This window comes from Epinephelus lanceolatus, chromosome 3 (assembly GCF_041903045.1).
Source record: "Epinephelus lanceolatus isolate andai-2023 chromosome 3, ASM4190304v1, whole genome shotgun sequence".
In the NCBI taxonomy this organism is placed as follows: domain Eukaryota; kingdom Metazoa; phylum Chordata; class Actinopteri; order Perciformes; family Serranidae; genus Epinephelus; species Epinephelus lanceolatus.
In genome coordinates, this window is record NC_135736.1 from 41,621,852 (window position 1) to 41,643,708 (window position 21,857).

Genomic DNA, 21,857 nt, shown 5'->3' on the forward strand with positions numbered 1-21,857 from the left:
TGTTTCTTATCAGAAAAGCTCTACAGACCAAATGTAAACTACTTGCCCAGCAACGCATGGGAGACAAAGTCAGCGACAACCTGGTGAACATAGTGGAGCATGTAGCAGCCAGAGGGCCAGGTATTTCCCTCAAGAGTTGTTGGAGAGCAAAACCAAACTGAAAGAAGAGTTGATATAGCCCTTTAAATTTGGGGGAGGCTCAGCTCCACATGAATGTCAATGTTGCTATGTGTCTGCTCAATGTGTAAATAAGCCACTGTGTGCTAACAAGGTCGTCATATCAAACCTATAAGGCGATAAGGTATTGTACTTACAGCTTATTGCACTTCTCCCAAGTTGCTAAAAATCTATCAATACAGGTTGAACAAATCACAGTTTCTTGTCTATGGTGTGCATATCATCTTGGTAACAACACAGGAAGCTTTCAAAACATAACACAACATAATCATACAATAAGTGTGTCAACATAGGGCTCTTTCTGAAGAGGCTTCTGAGAATTTATAAAGCGAGATTGTCTTACTTCAGTTTATCTCAAGGAGTTATCATTTGGCCTCTCGATTATTAAAGTTCACCTTGAAATACTGATTAGATGTGGTCCTGATAAATTGTATTAAACAAATACAGGTGTGCTATTGTGATATCATGTTCTTTTTCAATGTGATCACCTGCTGGTAGCCTCATGGCTGTGAGGTCAGATTGGCCAGTAATATATGGGCCCTCGCAACGATACACTTAAATGGAATGCAGCCAGCGTTAATGTTACTAATTCAACTGTAAATAAAAACACTGCTGTCATAGTTTCTTGTTAGTAAAAGAAATTTTGATGATTGAACATTTTGACTTGATACTTCGTTTTTATTATGCTGACACAGATATCTTTTACGAATCCCTGACAATGTCATGATCCATTTTAATAGTGATCTCAAAATAACAGCCAAAAATGCTTCTTCTGTCCTCAATTATTTGCAACTATAATCAAATTTGTGACCCCAATTTTTCGCCACCAGTCAGGTATGCAAAGTTAATAAAGTGAACACATTTAATATATGTAATTCCCCATTAGGCTTTTTCCCAGAGAGCAGCGATGTGCTTCTGCCAAACAAGGAACCATTAAAGTGGAAATAGACACGTTTTTATGCCTTAACTTATCATTATGACATAAATGTTACTGTAATTTTACAGTGCAATTGCTATAGAATAACGACACCATTGGTATTTAGATTGGTTCCCTTTAAGCCTCCCTTTCACTATACAATTCTGTTTTGTGGCCACTGTAGCATGCCTACACACCAGAAAAGTTACAGTTTTGCTACCTCACCACTAGATGCCACTAAATCCTACACACTGGACCTTTAAAGAACAATTTCATTGCTGGAAAGATAGCCTTTTCATAAAACTGGGCTGTCTATACAGCAGAAAGACATAAATACTTTTGAAATTGGTGATATGTGACCATAGAAAACAGAAAAAAAAGGGCGGTGGCATTCACTTTTGCACAAGAGGTAGAAAATCTACAAATACCAGAATGCACTCTGCCACACCGGACCAATTAACACTCCCGCTGATGGGTGACATAAGGCCCGTTTCCACCGCAGGAACTTCAGGGTAATTTTACGGGGCCGGGGCCGTTGGTGCGTGTCTCCACCGCAGGAACCACCCCTGAAGGACAGAGTTCCGGAATTTTTACGGGGGCTAAACAAGTCCTTGCCTCAGAGTAGGTACTCAGAACGGCCCCGAAAGACTCCTGGCTGGGGCTTGGGGATTACTTGGTGCTGATTGGATATATTCAAGGCGGGATGTGACGTTTTGTAAATAACAACATGGTTATCGTAGTTTAGCTAGGCTAACCGTTAGCTGTTAGCGTTGTCTGTAATAACTCAATAAACGGTCCGTGAAAAAAATATTTTTTTCCAGTGAATATCTTAGTTACAACATGATTGAGCTAGCAAAGCAGTTTTGTGTTGCTATGTGTGGTATTTATTCAGTTTTGGGAAATCACGATGTCTAGAAAGCATCAGCTGACAGGGACAGCTAACAGCAGCAGCAAAGCTAACATCAGGACGTCATCTGTTAAAAGCCTCCTGTTGTCGGATACAACATGAAACTACTCCAGTTAGCTCAATCATGTTGTAACTAAGACATCCGCTGGAAAAATATTTTTTTCACGGACCATGACCGGAGTTATTACAGACACCGCTAACGGCTAACGGCGTCCCTATGCCCCTACGTCGCCCAGGTCAAAATGGCCGTGCAACAATTACGTCACATACAGAGCCCGGTAACTTTACAGGAACCTTCCTCCTACTCTGCTCTCTCAGTGGAGACACAGCGGTTGAGAGGACCGAGTGAGAGGACGTTCCTGTAGTAGTTCCTGCCCCCCAAATAGTACCAGGAACTTCTTCAGTGGAAACGGGCCTATAATGCAAGCTTGTCCTTTTTGACGCAGGAAACAATATGGCAGCAAGCTAGTAACAATCATTCCTGAATTACAGTCAAATGGTAAGCTAAAATATGTTTTTAATAACATTTTAGGTGAGATTAGGCAACGCAGTAACAGCATCTTGGTTCATATTTTATCGGAACTGCATAGTTTTATTTTTTGATCTCAGTTTCTTAGCTATCATGTTTACAACACAGGAACCAGCACGTGCACAAATTGTCGAATTACAGCCAAACAGTGCACTGAATTTGTTCTGAAGACATTTTAGTTGAGAAACAGGCAATGCATTAATAGAATCTTGGTTTCTATGCTAACAGCACTGCCTAGTTTGTCATTTTTTCTGCATGTCCACTTCTATACACTTTGTGTCCTTGGTCTCAGGCATATGAAAATGTGTAAGTATATACTTAGAACAACAGCCCTGAAGCTGGGACATAAGCAGGGAGATCTGGGCACTGGTAAGATGGAGGGAAGAAGTTCATTAGCAAATACTACCAACACTGTTATGATACAAAACTGATTGAAAACTGGTAAAGTATGCCTTTAATGATGTGATGGTAGTAAGATGAAGGCGATTAATATGCTTGTCTTTAACACACATATACTTAAACTGTGTTGTCTTCACTATGACGAACCTGTCAGTTAGAAGTTGTTATAAAAGGTTCCATACAAAGCTCTTAATTCCGGCCATTTACACAATATTTATACAAGAGTATAAAACGGCTAACAGGCATTAACACACTACTTTATTTTCACATAGTCTACCTCGCTCTTACTGCACAGACTTCACACAGACACACACACACACAAACACCATGACCTTGCCTCAGTAACAGGAGCTTCCTGTTTCTTCACTATGTTATGGCGGGGCACTGAGCAGGTCTATGCAGCAACCATGGTCGGCTGTTAACTATTAATAAACACCTAAATGCATGCACAATCTCTCACAATCACACACACACACACACACACACACATTTACACTGCACTTGCATCTCTTGCCTGCTAAGATCATGAGATGACATGATAGCACCCTCTGGAGGAAAGACTCCCAACTGCTGAAATGGAGACTGAGGAGTCAGGTGCTCCTTTCTGTCAGCTTTTTCTGTATGTCTGTTCTGTCTGTTTAAGCTCTGGATGTGCTGAAGAAAAAACAGCTGTAGACTTCATTTTGCCTGTGATGACATTCTGATGAGTGTCAACCAGTCAGGCTTGTTTAAAATTTGGGCTGTCAGGTGAGGAAGTGATATTATACAGCGATAAAAGGGGAAGGAATTTGAGTTTCAAAGCTGCATGCTGAGGTAAACTCTCAAATGTTAACAGTACAGTCTGTCCTCTCCGGTCTTCACACAGTAAAAGTCACCTGCTCGTGGATTTGACTACTTTTTCATTATTACTTTTTGGAATAGTTTAAAAGGCAATATTCTGATTAGAAGCTGAAGGACTACAACAGCCATGTTTTTGGCAGAAGCTGGATGTGTGTTTATGGGTTTCATCCTATACATCTCAGGTATGAATGACTGTTTGTGCTTTCATACATAAAGATAATTAAGTGTAAACAGTACATGTGAGAAAGATAACTTTAAACTGAAAGAACAATAAACATAAAATATCAATTATTTATATAATCAATTATACTTTGGTATAAATCTGTCCTGATGTTTGCTTCTGTTAAAGGTATTCATGGACAGGCAAACAGCATCTGTGCCTTAAAAGGTTCATCAGTGGATCTGCCCTGCTCAGCTGAACGTGGCACTTCGATCAACAAATGGTACACTGTACACTGGGATGGCTCCAAGTATGTACAGTATGAACTCTCCGCAGATGGAAATCATTTAACGTACCACATGTCTGAAGAGCCAACTCTAATAATCAATGATCTCAGTGAAGGTGATGAAAACAAATACTGCTGCAGAGAGAATGCAGACAACCCACAACGCTGCAGGTCCATTAGCATCGAACTTCATGTTGCAGGTACAGTGGCTGCAAGTATTTTAGTACTTTAATTCTAACATCAGTATATAAAGTCTTGTCTCATACATCATCATATCAGACCTGCAGGTACAGGTGATTCCCACCACAGAGGGACAGACAGTAACACTGATATGTAGCACCAGCTGTCCTCTGACTGAAAACCCTGCAGTCTACATCTGGTACAAGAACAACGACTTCCTCTATCAGGACTGGTCTCCCTGCTACCACCAGCTGGTCAGCAGTGAGGAAGCAGTCACATACTCCTGTGCTATCAAAGGCTACGAGCATCTCAGAGCTCCTGAAGTCTCAGTGGGTGAGTGACAACATTTAGCTCCTCATCATGTTACTCGATCTGTTCATACATTCAAGAAGAATTATATTATTCAGGCAGTGGAACTTTACCATTAAAATAATGTATCACATTCTTTTTGTCCAGATTCTGTCACATCGACCTGCTTTAATGTGACCTATGCTGAAGGGACAATATGTTCTCATGAGCAGTCATCAGAGGATGAGCCCTGCTCCATCACATATCCCAGAGGTGAAGTTTTACCAAACCTTGACAAACAAAAACACAAACACGCCTCACACCTCTAATGCCTTTACAATCAGGTTTTCACTGAAGAGATTAGTGGCATTAGCAGGCAGGTTTACAGTGTCATTTCTTTGCTTTCTTCAAAAAGAAATCTATTGTTACATCCTCAATGACAAACTGAGCTCAGCTCTGCTAAAACTTGTATTACCATAGTATAACAGATTTTGTAGTGACAGGGGTTCAAGAGTTCATATTCAACAATGTCAATGATTCATTAAGTTCTACACTTAAATATGTCACAGTAATTGATGAAAATGAACTTGTAATCTCTCAACATATTCTGTTTTGTTGAATTAACCACTTTTTGAGCATTTATTCAACTATTTATGTCACTTATGTATTTGATGTGCACAGGTGAACTAATGAAAAATGTATCTGTCATCTCCCAACAGAGGTTCATATTCAGAGGACTCCTGCGGATGAACCAGGCCGTGTCAGACTGACCTGTAGCACCAGCTGTCCTCTGGTTAACTCCCAAACTGCCTATAGGTGGTACCGAGGTGCATACTCATACAGACACACTAAGAGTCAACATTTTTCAGTTCCTCGTTCCTCTGGTACAAAATGATCCTGTGCTGTAAAAGGCCTCGAGGATCTGCGCTCTGCTGAAGTCTGTGAGTACCAACCAACTTATGGTGCATTATAATATGGGACTGGGACAAAAAAGTAAGATAATCTGAAAAATGTTAAAGCATCAGAGGCGGTGGACAAAATAGCTGAAACACCTTCCAATATAATATGGTAGCTAATAATAGAATGATAATAAAAACTATAGTTAATAGTTTTGCTTTAATCACAATCTGTGCTATGCAATACAGAACAGTGACATTATACTTAAGAAAATGTATTTAAAGGAACAGTGTGTATGATTTAGGAGGATTTCGTGGCATCTATTGGTGAGGATTGCAGATTGCAACCAAGCAGCAACCTCCAAGGCTGAAAAAGGAAGCCAAAGTGGAAGTGCCAAAAACTGCAGTTCAATGAATGGCCACTTGAGGCTGGCTCCAAAACAGACCCCCGTGTTGAAATGGCCAACTTTATAGCAGAAATAAACATGTTCGCAGCCTGGTACAAAAAAACCATTTTGGTCTCTAAAGCTTATTTCAACATTCATGTCAACTGTACAACTGCTTTTTTTAATGACTCACCCGTTTCATTTTATTATGGCCCAAAGTTATGCATAATTAAGGGCGGGGCTGCTTGAGTGACAGGCTGTCTACAAGGCGTTTCTGAATTCTGTAAGTCACATCCACCCCTCGCTCCTCCACAGCTCCACCCTCTCGTCAATATATGGTCACTTCTGGCTCCAAAAAAATAAGATGACAATGACCAAAATGCCGTACTTGAAGCTTCAAAACAGCAGTCCACAGGGTTCCTTAAGATTCCTGCAATGTTCATTGTTCAGGAGGTTTTTACCAGGAGCTGAATTATCCGCATAGATCTCTTCGTCTCCAAAACAAAAAGACCAGGTGATTTAAACCGGTAAAAACACTGAATGAAGCAGTTTCACTTTTAAAAATAAGTGTTTTTTTTTTCTGACACTTCCTTTGCAGAGGAGCTGCTAACTACAGTAACTGATGCAAAATGCGAAAGGCCCTATCTAGAGTTAGTGTTTGGTGTGTCCGTTCTGGGCTACTGTAGAAACATAGTGGCGCAACATGGCCATCTCTGTGGATGAGGACCTGCTGCCTGATATAAATGACTTATTCTTGGGTTACGAAGACAAACTTATTTTCCAGTGATTATACACCAAAGAAACATACTTATTTTACTACTATATTCCATTTGTGTTTATATATCCCTCTAAACCCTACACACTGGACTTTTAAGAATTGAATTTTTGTGAATGAATAGTTTTCTGTTAACTCACAAAAAAATTGTCCAAAAAACTAACAAAACAATATCCAAGCTAAAATGTCAACACATCTTATAAAATCTTCCATGGCCATATACTTAAACAGACACCTTTGATGCCTTTGACGAGTCCTTCATGATCTTGTTTCAGGTCCTGATGATAAGAACTGCTGGAGTGTGAATTATGTCAGCAGGAGAATCTGCACTCTGGAAGGTTCTTCAGTGAACATTACAAGTAAATATTCCCATCCCAAAAACCAGAAGCCAAAGTCCAAATTATGGTTCAGAATAAAGAGAAGTAGTGAGGAGGATGATGAAGAGCTGATTGAGGCTGCAGGTCGTGTGTGGTATCATGACAACAAAAGGAACCTCCACACCCTGAGAATCAAAAACCTAAAGGAGAATGACTCAGCAGAATACAGATTCAGACAACAGCAAGATGACAACAGATGGAAACAACCTGACTTTCCTGGAGTAACTGTGATCGTCACAGGTAACTCTTATCATGTATTTCTTAACACAAAGGTGTTTATCCCTCACAGCTCCTCACTAGCAGCACTCAGCAGACTTAAGTCAAGAGAACTAATGCTCAATCAAAAATACAGATTATTTCATGCTCGCTCATGTTCAGTGTGGAAGCTGTGGAAGTTATTGTGTGTGTACTTTGGTGTCATTTTTGTACTTTTCACTACAGTCTTAAAATGCGTCATCCCTGCATTTTAGGACTGCATGGATGTTTTAGCAGATACTGGAAAACATATGAATGAGGATTTGTTAAGTGATAGTATCTCTATTTTACAGTTAGTGACCAATGTAACTCTTCCAGGTCTGAAAGTGAAGTTTACTCCTTCTGCAGTGGTGACAGAGGACCAGAGAGTCACACTGACCTGCAGTACCAGCTGTCCTCTCACTGACAACACAAACTACATTTGGTTCCTCAACAGTCGACCTCTGACCCTGACAGAGACCCAAACCAAACACCTGGTGCTAGACCCTGCCAGCAGTCAGCATGCAGGAAACTACTCCTGTGGTATCAAAACCCAGAGAGACATCACATCCCCTGAAGAGACTCTCACTGTCCAGAGTAAAGCAGGAAAATGGACACCAGCAGCAGCTGCAGGAGTCTGTGCTGCTCTCCTGCTTTTAATACCCCTCACTGTCTTCTTGTGGATTAGGTGAGTGACACTCTGCCTTGTTTTAGAGCAAGAGCGTTCAATCTCCCATCTGAAATACCTCATCATTTATATCCTCATTTGTTTAACTAACTAGAAGAAAGAAGACTTCCAGTCAATCTCCTCCAACTGAAACGTCAGACAATATGGAGCAGGTAAAGATTAGAATTTAGCTTCATTAGAAAAACATGCATAAAAGGCACACAAACATTTCTGTGCAACATAATGTGATGTAATTTGTCTTGTTTCCTCATTAGATAAACTCTGGTTCCCTGTATGACGAAATCTCCACTCAACCAACAGAGCAGGATGAGCTTCACTATAGCAGAGGCCACTTCTCCAGGAACCAGACAAATCCTCTCTACTCCACAGTCCAGCGACATCCGCCCCGACAACAGGAGCATGTGCACTATGCTGTTGTCAACTTTAGACAAAGCAGGATCCCTGCATGAACATTTATTATCATTACAAAGGCTTTAGACTTTGTTACCTTGCTCTCACAGACAAGTAGCAGTTAAACAAGTCTTAAAAAACACTCAAAAACAAACTGACACATTGCAACTGTTACAAGTACCAACCATCACCTCCCATAATCTACAGAATTTTCTCTGTCTAATAAGCTGAGAGCAGGGGGATCAACTAAGCTGTAGATAAGAGATCTTTGGTCTTCACACACATTTCCCATGAACGACATCACATCATCACAGACTGAAAAAAACAACAACGAGCACACAACCCACAGGCGTGTTGAGAACATGTGGCCACATGTAGCTATCTCCCACTGAGAGTACGACACTAAGTAGTGTAGGCGATAACGTAATGCTTGTACTCAGCAGTGTGGATCGTCTACCCTTCAATTTCATATCACACATATACACAGGTGACACTGTATAGAATATGCAAATAAATTGTTGCTTATGGACATGTTCTGTAGTGTATTAAAAGAGTGTGGATGTTGAGTCTGCAGCTTTCCTCTTTATGTGTTTAACTCAAAAACCACAAAACAACCAGATAACACTATCCTCTGATCACCTCTCTTCCTGCAGCTCAACACATGCACTTAACTTCTGCATGTTGCATAAAGAGCTAACACATTAAGTAACAATTTTAAAAATAACTGTAAGAAGAGACAGAATCAAGAGATGATATTGTGTTAAATAAAAAAAAATCCAGATTAAATTATGATACCATGTAAAAACAGCGGAACATGACGTCTTCACCTGCAGTTTCCTTTTACTGGGGAAAAAAAAATCACCTCAACTTGAAGGAAGTGAAGTTTTGAAGTCAGAGCCGCGTGCAATCACCCACCCTCATATTAACCAACAGTCCTCTCCAGCGTTCAGGTTGTACGCAAAGTGCTGCAGATTTTATACACTTTTTGATTTAATGACCTCTCTGCTGAGGGACTGAAGGACTACAATGGTCATGTTGTCGGCAGAAGCTGGATGTGTGTTTGTGGGATTTATCCTGTATATCTCAGGTATGAATGCTTGTTTATCTTTAAAATGATAATTAAATATTTAAGAAATATTTGACTGAGGTCATGAGTCAGATTGGAAGAAATGGTTCATTTACTGCTGAAGAAAAAAAAATCTGAAATGAAGACTGATTAACAGAAAATCAGCTTTTCAAATGTTATCAATCTGTCTTTTTCTTAAAGGGGCTCAGGGACGAGAAAACAGCACCTGTGCCTTAAAAGGTACATCAGTGTATCTAAACTGCACAGCTAAACGTGGCACTTCAAGCAACAAATGGTACACTGTGCACCGAGATGGCTCCACGTATACTCAGAATGAGCTCTCTGCAGATGGATATAGTGTATCATACAACATGTCTGAAAAAAGACCAACTTTAAAAATCAATGATGTGAGAGAGAGTGATGCAAACAAATACTGCTGCAGAGAGACGGCTGACAACCCACAACTCTGCTGGCGCAACAAAACTGAGCTCCATGTTACAGGTACAGTGGCCGCCAGTTATTTATCACTTTAAGACAAACATCAGTATATAAACACGTCATTATTCTTCCAGACCTGCAGGTGAAGGTGATTCCCACCACAGAGGGACAGACAGTAACACTGATATGTAGCACCAGCTGTCCTCTGACTGAAAACCCTGCAGTCTACATCTGGTACAAGAACAACGACTTCCTCTATCAGGACTGGTCTCCCTGGTACCACCAGCTGGTCAGCAGTGAGAAAGCAGTCAAATACTCCTGTGCTATCAAAGGCTATGAGCATCTCAGAGCTCCTAAAGTCTCAGTGGGTGAGTGACAATGATTAGCATCTTATCATGTTACGCAACATGTTGTTAAACATGTCAAAATTTCAAAAACAACTGATTCAGGGTAGAACTTATGACAGACTATAACCCATAAAAATACTGAATCTCATTTCTTTGTGTCCAGATTCTGTCACATTGACCTGCTTTACTGTGACCTATGCTGGAGGGAGGATGTGTTCTGATAGACAGACACCCTGCTCCATCACATATCCCAGAGGTCAAGTTTCCTCAAACATTTACAAACCTCTCACTCTCAGACCCTTACTCGTTTTTCACAGTTGAGATGTATTTTAGAATTGGTCATTTATTTTGTGTTGACACTGTCATATCTTTGTGTTTTGTTTTCTAATTTTTACTTATTTAACTTCAAAGTCTCCATATTCTGTTTTACTGCACAGATAATGCTTTGAGAGTTTATATTTATATGTAGTTTGTATTGTTGTTGTTGATGCTGTTGTTTCTGTTGTCATTATCAAGTGCCAGTCACATTACATCACAGCCATCCACTGTAGCACTTTAACTCACTGAACTCTAATATGTTATTCTATCCATCAGGCAGAGGACAGGTTTTGTATGGTATTTATTTATTATTTGTCTGTCCTGTATCCTCTTTTATGTTATGCTGCTGGGACAAATGAATTTCCCCCCGGAAAAATAAAGTCTACCTTACCTTACCTTAACATTTGATGTAATTTATATAATCACTAATTTATGTAATTCAACATGGTACAAATTGAACTTTATCACCTTCCAACAGAAGTAAAAGTTCAAAGGAATTCTACATCTGCAACCTGTACCACCAGCTGTCCTGTGACCAACTCTAAACCTGCCTATAGGTTGAACCAGAAGACAAAATCACACGCTGAGAGTCAACAGCAGAGAGAGTCCAGCTCTGCTCAAAGCTTCTACTGTGCTGTGAAAGACCTCGAGGATCTGCTGTCTGCTGAATTCTGTGAGTACGAGCCTTTTAACATGCTGTGAGGTCTGTTTGAACTGTGTTTGTTTTGAAAAAAGTGCACTGATGTCATAAATCTCAAAAACTAGGAGAAATATGATGATCTGAATCATGTTGCAGCATCATAGGGGTGGATAAAACAAAGACTTTTAATGTTAAGTCTAATGCAGTAACCCTGAAGTAGTTCTGTGTATCCATCCAGAATTAAACTAGAATTACCACCCTGCAGTAGTATACCTCCACGCACCTGTCTTTCTTACAGTTTATGTCAACATTTGTGAAAACATGGAAGCTTTAAACGCATTTTCTTGACATAAGAGAAGGCAATGAGCACAGTTTCAAGGTGGGCATTCAAGATTAGTGTCACCAGTTCAGTATCTGACCAAATGCTTCCCCTTCTGTTCCCTGAGATGTGACAGTATTAGCCAGACAAGTGTTTTATGCTGAATATTATGATGTCACAGTGAAGTTGACCTTTGACTGGTTGCATATAAAATGCCAAAATTTGAGTAAATTCCCTTACGGCACTCTATAGATATCATGCTGATGAGAATGAGACAGACAAGGTCACAGTGAACTTGACCTTTGACCATCAAAATTAATTAGTTCATCACTGAGACCAAGTGGACATTTGTGCCAAATTTGAAGAAATTCACAAGAACATAAAGCCTCCAGCCACGGCTATCGCCAGGTTCGTGGGTATCGAAAAGGAAAATTTGTTTTTATCTTTTCTTGTGTGTCAAATCACCAATGAAATTGCACTGATAAAATGTGGCCACTGTCCTTGTTGACTGAGAACATGTCAAATCAGTCAGCAGTCAGTCGGAGGACAGGAGCAATGTCTCATCATAAAGCTATGAGCTAGAAATAATTGCCTTAAAACATTTATCTTTGACCACTAAACAGAAAAACAGAAATAAGACTTTTTTGTTCGGATTTCCTTTTTATAAGATTGTCAACCTCAAGATGAAAACAGGAAACCCCACAATAAATTTCCGTTTTTAATGAGTAATAATATTTGACCCTAAACATGTATTTTAAAATACGACTTTTTCATCTATATTTCAGGTACTGAAGATAATAACTGCACGAGTGTGAATTATGTCACAAGGAGAATCTGTGCTCTGCGAGGCTCTTCAGTGAACATTACAAGTGAATATTCTCATCCTAAGAACTACCAGTATACCAAGTCAAGATCATGGTTTAAAATAAATACAAATGGGAAGGAAAAACCTGTAGAGCTCTCTGAGGCTACACGTCATGTGAAGTTTTATGACAACATGAAGAATCAGCACATCCTGAGAATCAATAACCTGGAAAAGGATGACTCAGCAGAATACACATTCAGACTCAAACGACCTAATGAAGGATGGAAAGAGTCTGACTTTTCTGGAGTAACGCTGGTTGTCACAGGTAATTCTGGAGAATAAATACAATGCTGATGGTGCCAGGGTCATCGTATGAGTTTATCGACAAATAAAAGGACCCACAATCACTGATTGTTTACAGCTTTTTGTTTTGTTTGGTTTTTCTTGTTGGGATGTGCACATGAACGGCTGACTGTTTTTGAAACCCAAAGTCTTAAGTTCAGCTTTGCTCACACCTGCTGCACTTTTCAGTAGCAGATTTCCAGCACTTTAAGGCTGGTTGATGTTTCATGGACCAAAGTGCAGGAGGCCCAAAGCTGCTCTCTATGTGGCATTACATTGTTTTTACTTTTAACTTTCACTTATATGATCTTTGCCTCAGTAATGTAGCTTTAGTTGTCTAAATTTAAGTAACATTAATTACCTTTCAAATCAGGCAGAACAGAAAACATACGAGTTACTTTACTGTTTATGTTTTCATGTTAAATCCTCTTTCAGGTCTGAGAGTGAGGGTGCATCCTGCAGAGGTGACAGAGGGCCAAAATGTCACTCTGACCTGCATTACCAGCTGTCCTCTGCCTCACAACACAACCTACATCTGGTACTTGAACAGTCGATCCCTGACCAAGCCAAGAAAGCACAACAAAACACTGATACTCCGTTCAGTCAGCAGTCGGCATGCAGGAAGCTACTCCTGTGCTGTTGAAGGTGGCATTACATCTGGTGAAAAAACTCTGACTGTCCAACATGTTAAACGGAGACGAGCAGCAGCAGCCGCCACAGGAGTCTGTATTGTTCTCCTGGTTACCATACTTCTCATTGTCTTCTTTTGGATTAGGTGAGCAACACTCTGCTGCACTGTCTATCATTTATAATCAACTGTTAATATCAAATCACTTGTTCATGTATATTCATTAATTTCACTAACCAGAGAGAAGAGGACTTCACGTCAGTCTCCTGAAACTGAAACAATGGACAACACAGAGCAGGTAAAGATCGGATATTTCAACAAAGTTCTTGCACAATATTTTAGTCTTCATCGTAGGATTTGAAACTCTTGACTGTAAAGGATCCCAAAAATCCCACACACTGTTGGTCATTACTGTTATTACAGTGGACACTGTACAGGAAGTACAATTCATTTAATTTTTGGCTTCTTCTCAAAGACCAAAATTTTGAAATTTTGCTGTACTGGAAAACTTTATCATCATCTATCCTGCTTCCCTTCAGATAAACTGATTCTTCAAGTGGCACAAAACATCAATTTACTGACACAGGTGTGCATTGTAAAAGGTCCTCTACTGTAGTCCACATTATACAGCAACATTAGTTTTCCAATGCACCTATGAGCTGTATGAAAAATATTAGATATGCACATGATAAGGATTACTTTGATTCAAAGGTCCAGCATGTAAAAGTTAAGGGGAATTAGTGGCATCTAGCTTTCAGGATTGCGGATTCCATCCAGCTGAAACCCTTCCTGGTTAGAATTCCTTCAGTGTCCATTGTTCAGGAGGTTTTTACCAGGAGCCAAATTGTCCACAGAGGTCTCTTTCTCTCCAAAACAAACAGACCCAGTGATTAAAACCAGTAAAAGCACTGAATAAAGCAGTTTCACATTTGAAAAATCAGTGGTTTTCAACACTCTCATCACAGAGGGACTGCTAACTATGGTGGCCAACGCAAAAATGCATATGGCCCCATCTAATGTTTAGTCTGATGGTTCTGGGCTACTGTAGAAACATGGCAGTGCTAAATGGCTAAATCTCCATAGACAAGGACCCACTACACATCTAGATTAACTAACATGTAGATTTAAATGGCTCATTCTAAGGTAACTAAAGTACAACACTTCTTATTTTCAGGTGCTTATACACTAAAGAAAACATACATATTATATAATATAATATATTACATTTCTATCAATAAATATGCCTAAATACGACACACTGAACCTTTAATAAATGTCTGTAATAGCTGCAAAAAATAATTCAATTTTTATCAATTTACACATTTTGGTAAAATCATAATTCTTTTTAAAACTGTAAGGTTACTCATGGCAATAATTACCTACTCTGTGATGCTGTCTTTAAATACTGCTACATCCCCCCAAATGTCATCAGTCCAGCTTCCAGTGTCAAGGTCATGTGTCCCACGATGTAAACTAACATTGTTTGTCTTGTCTCCTCATCAGCTAAACCTTGGTCATGTGTATGAAAACATCTCAGCTCGACCAACAGAGCAGGAGGAATTTCACTACAGCAGAGTCCACTTCTCTGTGACCCAGCCAGATACTCTTTACTCCACCATCCAACCACATCAGCCCGAACAACAGGAGCACGTTGCTTATGCTACTGTCAACTTTAGACCTAACATGACCCCAGAGTGAGCATCTCTTACCATCACAACTGACTCAGCGGACTTATTCATCATTATCAGTGGTACTATTTTCAACTTTTCACAATTTAAGGTCTCTAGTCTCCACCAACACTTTACTTCACTCCATGCTAATGTGAACCAGGTGTTGCCCAAAAAACCTGAACGTTACAAGCTAAAGCTAATCACTTTTAAACATCTGTCAGAGAAACAGGCCAACTGTCTCTGAAGAAACAGCAATGCCTCATATTAGTTGGCTTTGAACATTGCATGTGCTAAAAAGCCTAACCACAAAGACAAATGTGTGAAATACTGCCTCAGTGACACCTTAACTGTCTTTTCTAAAAATGACACGCAACAAACTTGAAGACATCAAAACACCAGTGACACTAGTGGTCACACATATGCCACTATGTCAGATTTAAGTAGAAGAAGAGCAGCTAAAGAGCTAAACACCAGTGCAGCACAGTATACAACACATTTAACATCATACAAAAGATTTATGAACAGATTCATGATGTAAAGGTGAAAAGGCAGCAGATTATGTTCTTCACTGGTCCTCTCACTGCTGAATCATTTGTAATGAACTTTTATGGCAGGTTAAGTCGCCTCTCAAGGGCTGATATGCTGTACAGATGACTTGAAATTATGTCTTAAATACATTGAGCAACAGTGTTACCAGACCACAATGCAATGCTGAAATGTGGGTGGCTCTGTCATGTAAGCTTATTGACACATTTTGGGGGTTTTTTTTTCTGGTGTACTTATGTTGCATTACTTTCTGTTTCATTTGCAGCTGTAAAAAGCTTTTGTAAAAATGATTTTGCTCTCAGAAACATGTTTTACCCTGCATTAACTGAAGTGTATTAAAAGATGAAAGACATTACATTTGTATCTTGGTGCTCATTTTTCAAATACTGTCCAACAAAGACAACTTCACATCTCTCCACTCTGGTCCCCATGACATCTTTGTAATGATAACATTTCATTATATCATATTGATATACAGCAGTTAAATACTGCTACATGAGCAAATACATGTAAATAACTGAAAACAAAATGATAATAAATGTAATACAAATTTTTCATGTCAAAATATGACTTTAAATAACAACTGCTTTACATAGATTCTTTGCTACAGATCTCTTTTTACTGAGAAGAAGAATGAGGAAGGAACTGACATTTTGGTGTCAGAGCTTCATGCAGTTTGTCTGACAGCACATTAATCAACAGTTCATTCTGTCTCTGAAAGAAGACTGTCATTGATTTTGACCATTTCTTTTTATTGTTTATGTTTTAAACGTTTTTTAAAAACACAGCAGTTGTGATAAAGCCAATAGATTATACAATCAACTCTCTGATTGGAGACTGAAGACTGAAACAGCCATGTTTTTGGCAGAAGCTGGATGTGTGTTTATGGCTTTTATCCTGTACATCTCAGGTATGAATGGCTGTTTTTCACCTTATATATTGAGTAAATTGAAAAATGATGTTTACTGATGAAATCTTGTGTTAAAGGGATTCAGGGACAAGAAAACAGCATCTGTGCCTTAAAAGGTTCATCAGTGGATCTGCCCTGCTCAGCTGAACGCCCCACTTCAGGAAATAAATGGTACACTGTAGAGAAGAGAGACCACAGGTATATTCAGGAAGAGGTCTCTCTGGATGGAAATCGTGTATCACACAACAAGACTGAAGATAGTCATCCAACTCTGATGATCAATGATCTGAGAGCAAGTGATGCAAATTTTTACTGCTGCAGAGAGACGACTAACAACCCAGAAAGCTGCTGGCGCCACAACACTGAGCTCCATGTTGCAGCTACAGTGGCCAGTAATTTATAACTTTAAGACCGACAGCAGCATATGAATTCTTATTTTATACATCATCATCTCAGACCTGCAGGTGAAGGTGATTCCCACCACAGAGGGACAGACAGTAACACTGATATGTAGCACCAGCTGTCCTCTGACTGAAAACCCTGCAGTCTACATCTGGTACAAGAACAGAGAGTACCTCTATGAGGACTGGTCTCCCTGGTACCACCAGCTGGTCAGCAGTGAGGAAGCAGTCACATACTCCTGTGCTATCAAAGGCTACGAGCGTCTCAGAGCTCCTGAAGTCTCAGTGGGTGAGTGACAACATTTAGCTCCTCATATGATGTTACGTCTTTTTTACTTGTTTTTTAGTGGTGTTTTCTGGTCAAGGGGAGAAAAAAAGAAAATGTGGGGGGTAAGAGCCACACAATGGTACAGAACAGGGTTTTTCAACTTACCAGTCAATAAGTTACATCCTTCGGTCTATATGGTCCATATTTTCCAATGTTTTGTTTATTGATCAAGTCGCAGTCTTAAAGAAAAGGTGGTTTTCTCCATACAGTGAATTTCGTTAATAACTGCAATCCAGTCGTCCTTTGAAGGGGGGCTCGCCTGTAGCCACCTCTGTGTGACTGCTGTCTTGCTTGCAGACAAAATAATTTTGTCCTGAGTCATGAGATTGTCTGGGGTTTTGCCAAGTACAATATGACAAGAGAACAATTGACTTCAATTCCTAAGATGTTCCTTATTTGGCTTATTTGGCAATCTCTAACCAATATGGATAAATTAGTGGGCATTCCCAAAAATATGAAACTGGTCTGCCAATGGCTGCAGCATTCATCCCACCCCTGAGACCGCTTCTGTATAATATTCAGTTTAAGAGTCCCAATATATTGTATTATGTTCTTCCAGCATAACTCCCACCAGGATCTTGAACTGGTGGTCTGGGCTTGACCCTCCCAAATATCATTCCAATCATCATCCGATATCTCCAGGCCTGAGCCCTCTCCCATTTCTGTTTGACCTAGGCAGTAAAATAATTTTTGGAATTTTGTAATCTATGATATATTCAGGATACAAGATGTTTGTTGTCTTTATTCTTATTTCCATCAGTTATTATATTAATCACAGTGGGTTCACTATCCTCTGTTTGTTTAATATCTTTACTGAAGTGGTCTCTGACCTGGAGATATCTAAAAAAAAATCATTTTAAAAAGGTTTTACACATTTGAAAGCTGGTCAAAAGCCTGCATGTCATTAAAATTAGCTATAGTGCAGTAAGCAACATGTTACACTTTCAAGACAAAATGGAATCATTGAAGAACTTATGACATGCTATTACTAATTAAAATACTGATTCTCATTTCTTTCTGTCCAGATTCTGTCACATCGACCTGCTTTACTGTGACCTATGCTGAAGGGAGGATGTGTTCTGATTGGCAGACACCCTGCTCCATCACATATCCCAGAGGTCAAGTTTCCTCAAACATTCACAAACCTCTCACTCTCAGACCCTTATTCATTTAATTCATCTTATTTCACATGGCACAAATTAAAAATGTATTTATCATCTTCCAACAGAAGTGCAAGTTCGAAGGAATTCTACATCACTGACCTGCACCACCAGCTGTCCTGTGACTGACCCTGAACCTGCCTATAGGTGGTACAGAACAGACACATACTCTCTGTGAGTCAACAGTTAACAGCTACTGGCTCTGCTGAAAGCTTCTCCTGTGCTGTAAACGGCCTTGAGGATCTGCTGTCTGCTGAATTCTGTGAGTATGAGCCTTTAATGTACTGTACATTCTGTTTTAACTTGTGGAAAGGTGTACTGGTGTCATAAATCTGAACATGTGAAAAACTATGAGCAATAATGACCTGAAGAATGTTGTAGTCTCATAGGGGCGGATTAAATAACACTTCTAACTGATGTTCAGTTTAATGCAGTAACCCTCAAGTAATTCTGTGAATCATCATTTCATTAAATTATTCGATTCAAACTGGAGAATAGAAAGAAAAAAAAGATTTATGTCTGTTTTTCGAGGGTATCAAAAATGTTTTTCTGTTTTCTTGGCTATCAAATCACTAATGAAACTGTGTTGATGTCATGTGGCCACTAGATGTCCATGTTGACTGAGAGCACGTCAAATCAGTCAGCAGAGACAGTCAGAGAGGAGCAGTGTCTCGTCATAAAACTTTTAACAACAAATGACTGCCTTAAAACATTTGTCTTTGACCATGAAATGTTCTGATTTTCTACTTGAGAAGAAAACAGGAAAACACACAACCTGTGTCCATTTTTTGATGCAACAAAAATCAAAAAAAGAAATGATTTGATTCTTTTTTGATAATACCCATTTTTCATTTTTCAAATTGAATGAAATCCCCGAATAAAGGGTCAATGGAGTTAAAAGTCATCCATAGTCAAAATCACTAAGACTGAGACTCACTTGTGGTTAATTCTGTCAATGAGCAGTAATATTCGTCTATCCTCAAAAAACTACTCTAATCTTTCATCTATATTTCAGGTGTTGAGAACAGTAACTGCTTGAGTGTGAATTACGTCAGAAGGAGAATCTGTGCTCTGCGAGGCTCTTCAGTGAACATTATAAGTGAATACACGCATCCCCACGACCAGCAGCCAACTTCTAAATCATGGTTTAAAATAAATAAAAATGGGAAGGAAAAACCTGTAAAGTTGGCTGAGGCTGCACCTCATGTGAAGTTTTATGACAACATGAAGAATCAGCACATCCTGAGAATCAATAAGCTGGAGAAGGATGACTCAGCAGAATACACATTCAGACTCAAACGACCTAATGGAGGATGGAAAGAGTCTGACTTTTCTGGAGTAACGCTGGTTGTCACAGGTAATTCTGGAGAATAAATACATTGCTGATGGTGCCAGGGTCATTGTAAAGGTTTGTCTTAAAAACAGGAACCACAATGACTTTGCACATGAACAGCTGACTGTTAACGTATTAGGGACTTATTATTTATGTTTCAGTTACATTCAGGCAACTGACATATTAAATCCTGTTTCAGGCCTGACAGTGAGGGTGCATCCTGCAGAGGTGACAGAGGGCCAAAATGTCACTCTGAGCTGCATTACCAGCTGTCCTCTGCCTCACAACACAACCTACATCTGGTACCTGAACAGTCGACCTTTGACTGAGCCAAGAAAGCACAACAAGACACTGATACTCTGTTCAGTCAGCAGTCAGCATGCAGGAAGCTACTCCTGTGCTGTTGAAGGTGGCATTACATCTGGTGAAAAAACTCTGACTGTCCAAAATGTTAAACAGAAACAAACACCAGCAGCAGCAGCAGCAGCAGCAGCAGCAGCAACTGCCACACGAGTCTGTACTCTTCTCCTGGTTACCATACTTCTTGTTGTTATCTTCCTTTGGATAAGGTGAGCAACACTGTGTTGTGCTGCACAATAATTATACTCAACTCTTAATCTGAAATTGCTTCTAGACATATATATTTATACTTTTTTTTACTTCAACAACCAGAAAGAAGAGGATTTCAGGTCAGTCTCCTGAAACTCAAGCAATGGACAACACAGAGCAGGTAAAGATCAGACATGTCTTCTTCTTGCACAACATTTTAGTCTTCATCGTAGGATTTAAAACTCTTGACTGCAATCATTATTCTAACTAAGGCTGTAAGGTCTTTAAGTGTTACTCCTGCCAATTAATACCTACTGTGTAGTGTTGTATTTAAATACTGCTAACCCCCCAAATGTCATCAGTCCAGTTGTCAGTACAGAGGTTACATGTGCTATGTAGCTGATATTGTTCATCTTGTCTCCTCATCAGCTAAACCCTGGTCATGAGTATGAAAACATGTCAGCTCGACCAACAGAGCAGGAGGAGCTTCGCTGCAGCAGAGTCCACTTCTCTATGACCCAGCCAGAAACTCTTGACCTCCCCATCCAACCACATCAGTCCGAACAACAGGAGCATGTTGCTCATGCTACTGTCAACTTCAGTTCCAACACGGCCTCTGAGTGAGCATCTCTTTACATAACTGATTCAGGATCTACTTAGTGGCCATACTCATCTTGATCAGTGGCACAATTTTCAACAACCTGACTTTCACAGTTTAAGCCCTCTAGTCTCCACCAATATTTCACTTCACTCCATGTCTCACAGAATTCCCCAAAAGTTCTGAGCCTTGCAAGCAAAAGCTAATCACGTTAAAACATCTATCCAGTGCCTAATATTAGTTGGCTTTGAACACTGCATGTGCTAAAAAGTCTAACCACAAAGACAAATGTGTGAAATGCTGCCTCAGTGACGCTTCAACTGTCTTTTCTAAAAATGACACAACAAAAACTTGAAGACATCAAAACACCAGTGACACTAGTGGCCAGATTTAAGTAGAAGAGCAGCTAAAGAGCTAAACACCAGTGCAGCACAGTTTATAACACATATAACACTGTAAGAAAGATTTATGAACAGATTCATGGTGTAAAGGTGAAAAGGCAGCAGATTATGTTCTTCACTGGTCCTCTCACTGCTGAATCATTTGTAATGAACTTTTATGGCAGGTTAAGTTGCCTCTCAAGGGCTGATATGCTGTACAGATGACTTGAAATTATGTCTTAAATACATTGAGCAACAGTGTTACCAGACCACAATGCAATGCTGAAATGTGGGTGGCTCTGTCATGTAAGCTTATTGACACATTTTGGGTTTTTTTCCTGGTGTACTTATGTTGCATTACTTTCTGTTTCATTTGCAGCTGTAAAAAGCTTTTGTAAAAATGATTTTGCTCTCAGAAACATGTTTTACCCTGCATTAACTGAAGTGTATTAAAAGATGAAAGACATTACATTTGTATCTTGGTGCTCATTTTTCAAATACAGTCCAACAAAGACAACTTCACATCTCTCCACTCCCACTCTGGTCCCCATGACATCTTTGTAATGATATAATTTCATTATATCATATATTGATATCGATATACAACAGTTAAACACTGCTACATGAGCAAATACACGATGTGAATAACTG

General features: G+C 39.6%; 1 protein-coding gene across 1 annotated transcript; it reads left to right on the forward strand.

Moving 5' to 3' along the window:
* The first annotated feature begins 3,771 nt into the window (after positions 1 to 3,771).
* Positions 3,772 to 21,672, forward strand: LOC117256034 (uncharacterized). The gene is given in 27 exon segments (XM_078166605.1): positions 3,772 to 3,950; positions 4,118 to 4,414; positions 4,494 to 4,727; positions 4,851 to 4,955; positions 5,402 to 5,623; positions 7,015 to 7,356; positions 7,690 to 8,038; positions 8,133 to 8,190; positions 8,293 to 8,481; positions 9,704 to 9,995; positions 10,067 to 10,300; positions 10,443 to 10,535; positions 11,076 to 11,270; positions 12,342 to 12,686; positions 13,139 to 13,478; positions 13,572 to 13,629; positions 14,835 to 15,026; positions 16,328 to 16,457; positions 16,535 to 16,834; positions 16,911 to 17,147; positions 18,212 to 18,304; positions 18,415 to 18,498; positions 18,501 to 18,608; positions 19,362 to 19,703; positions 19,879 to 20,248; positions 20,352 to 20,409; positions 20,658 to 21,672. Coding segments are annotated over 27 exon segments (5,517 nt in total). The 5' UTR covers positions 3,772 to 3,895; the 3' UTR covers positions 20,853 to 21,672.
* Positions 21,673 to 21,857: the final 185 nt, after the last annotated feature.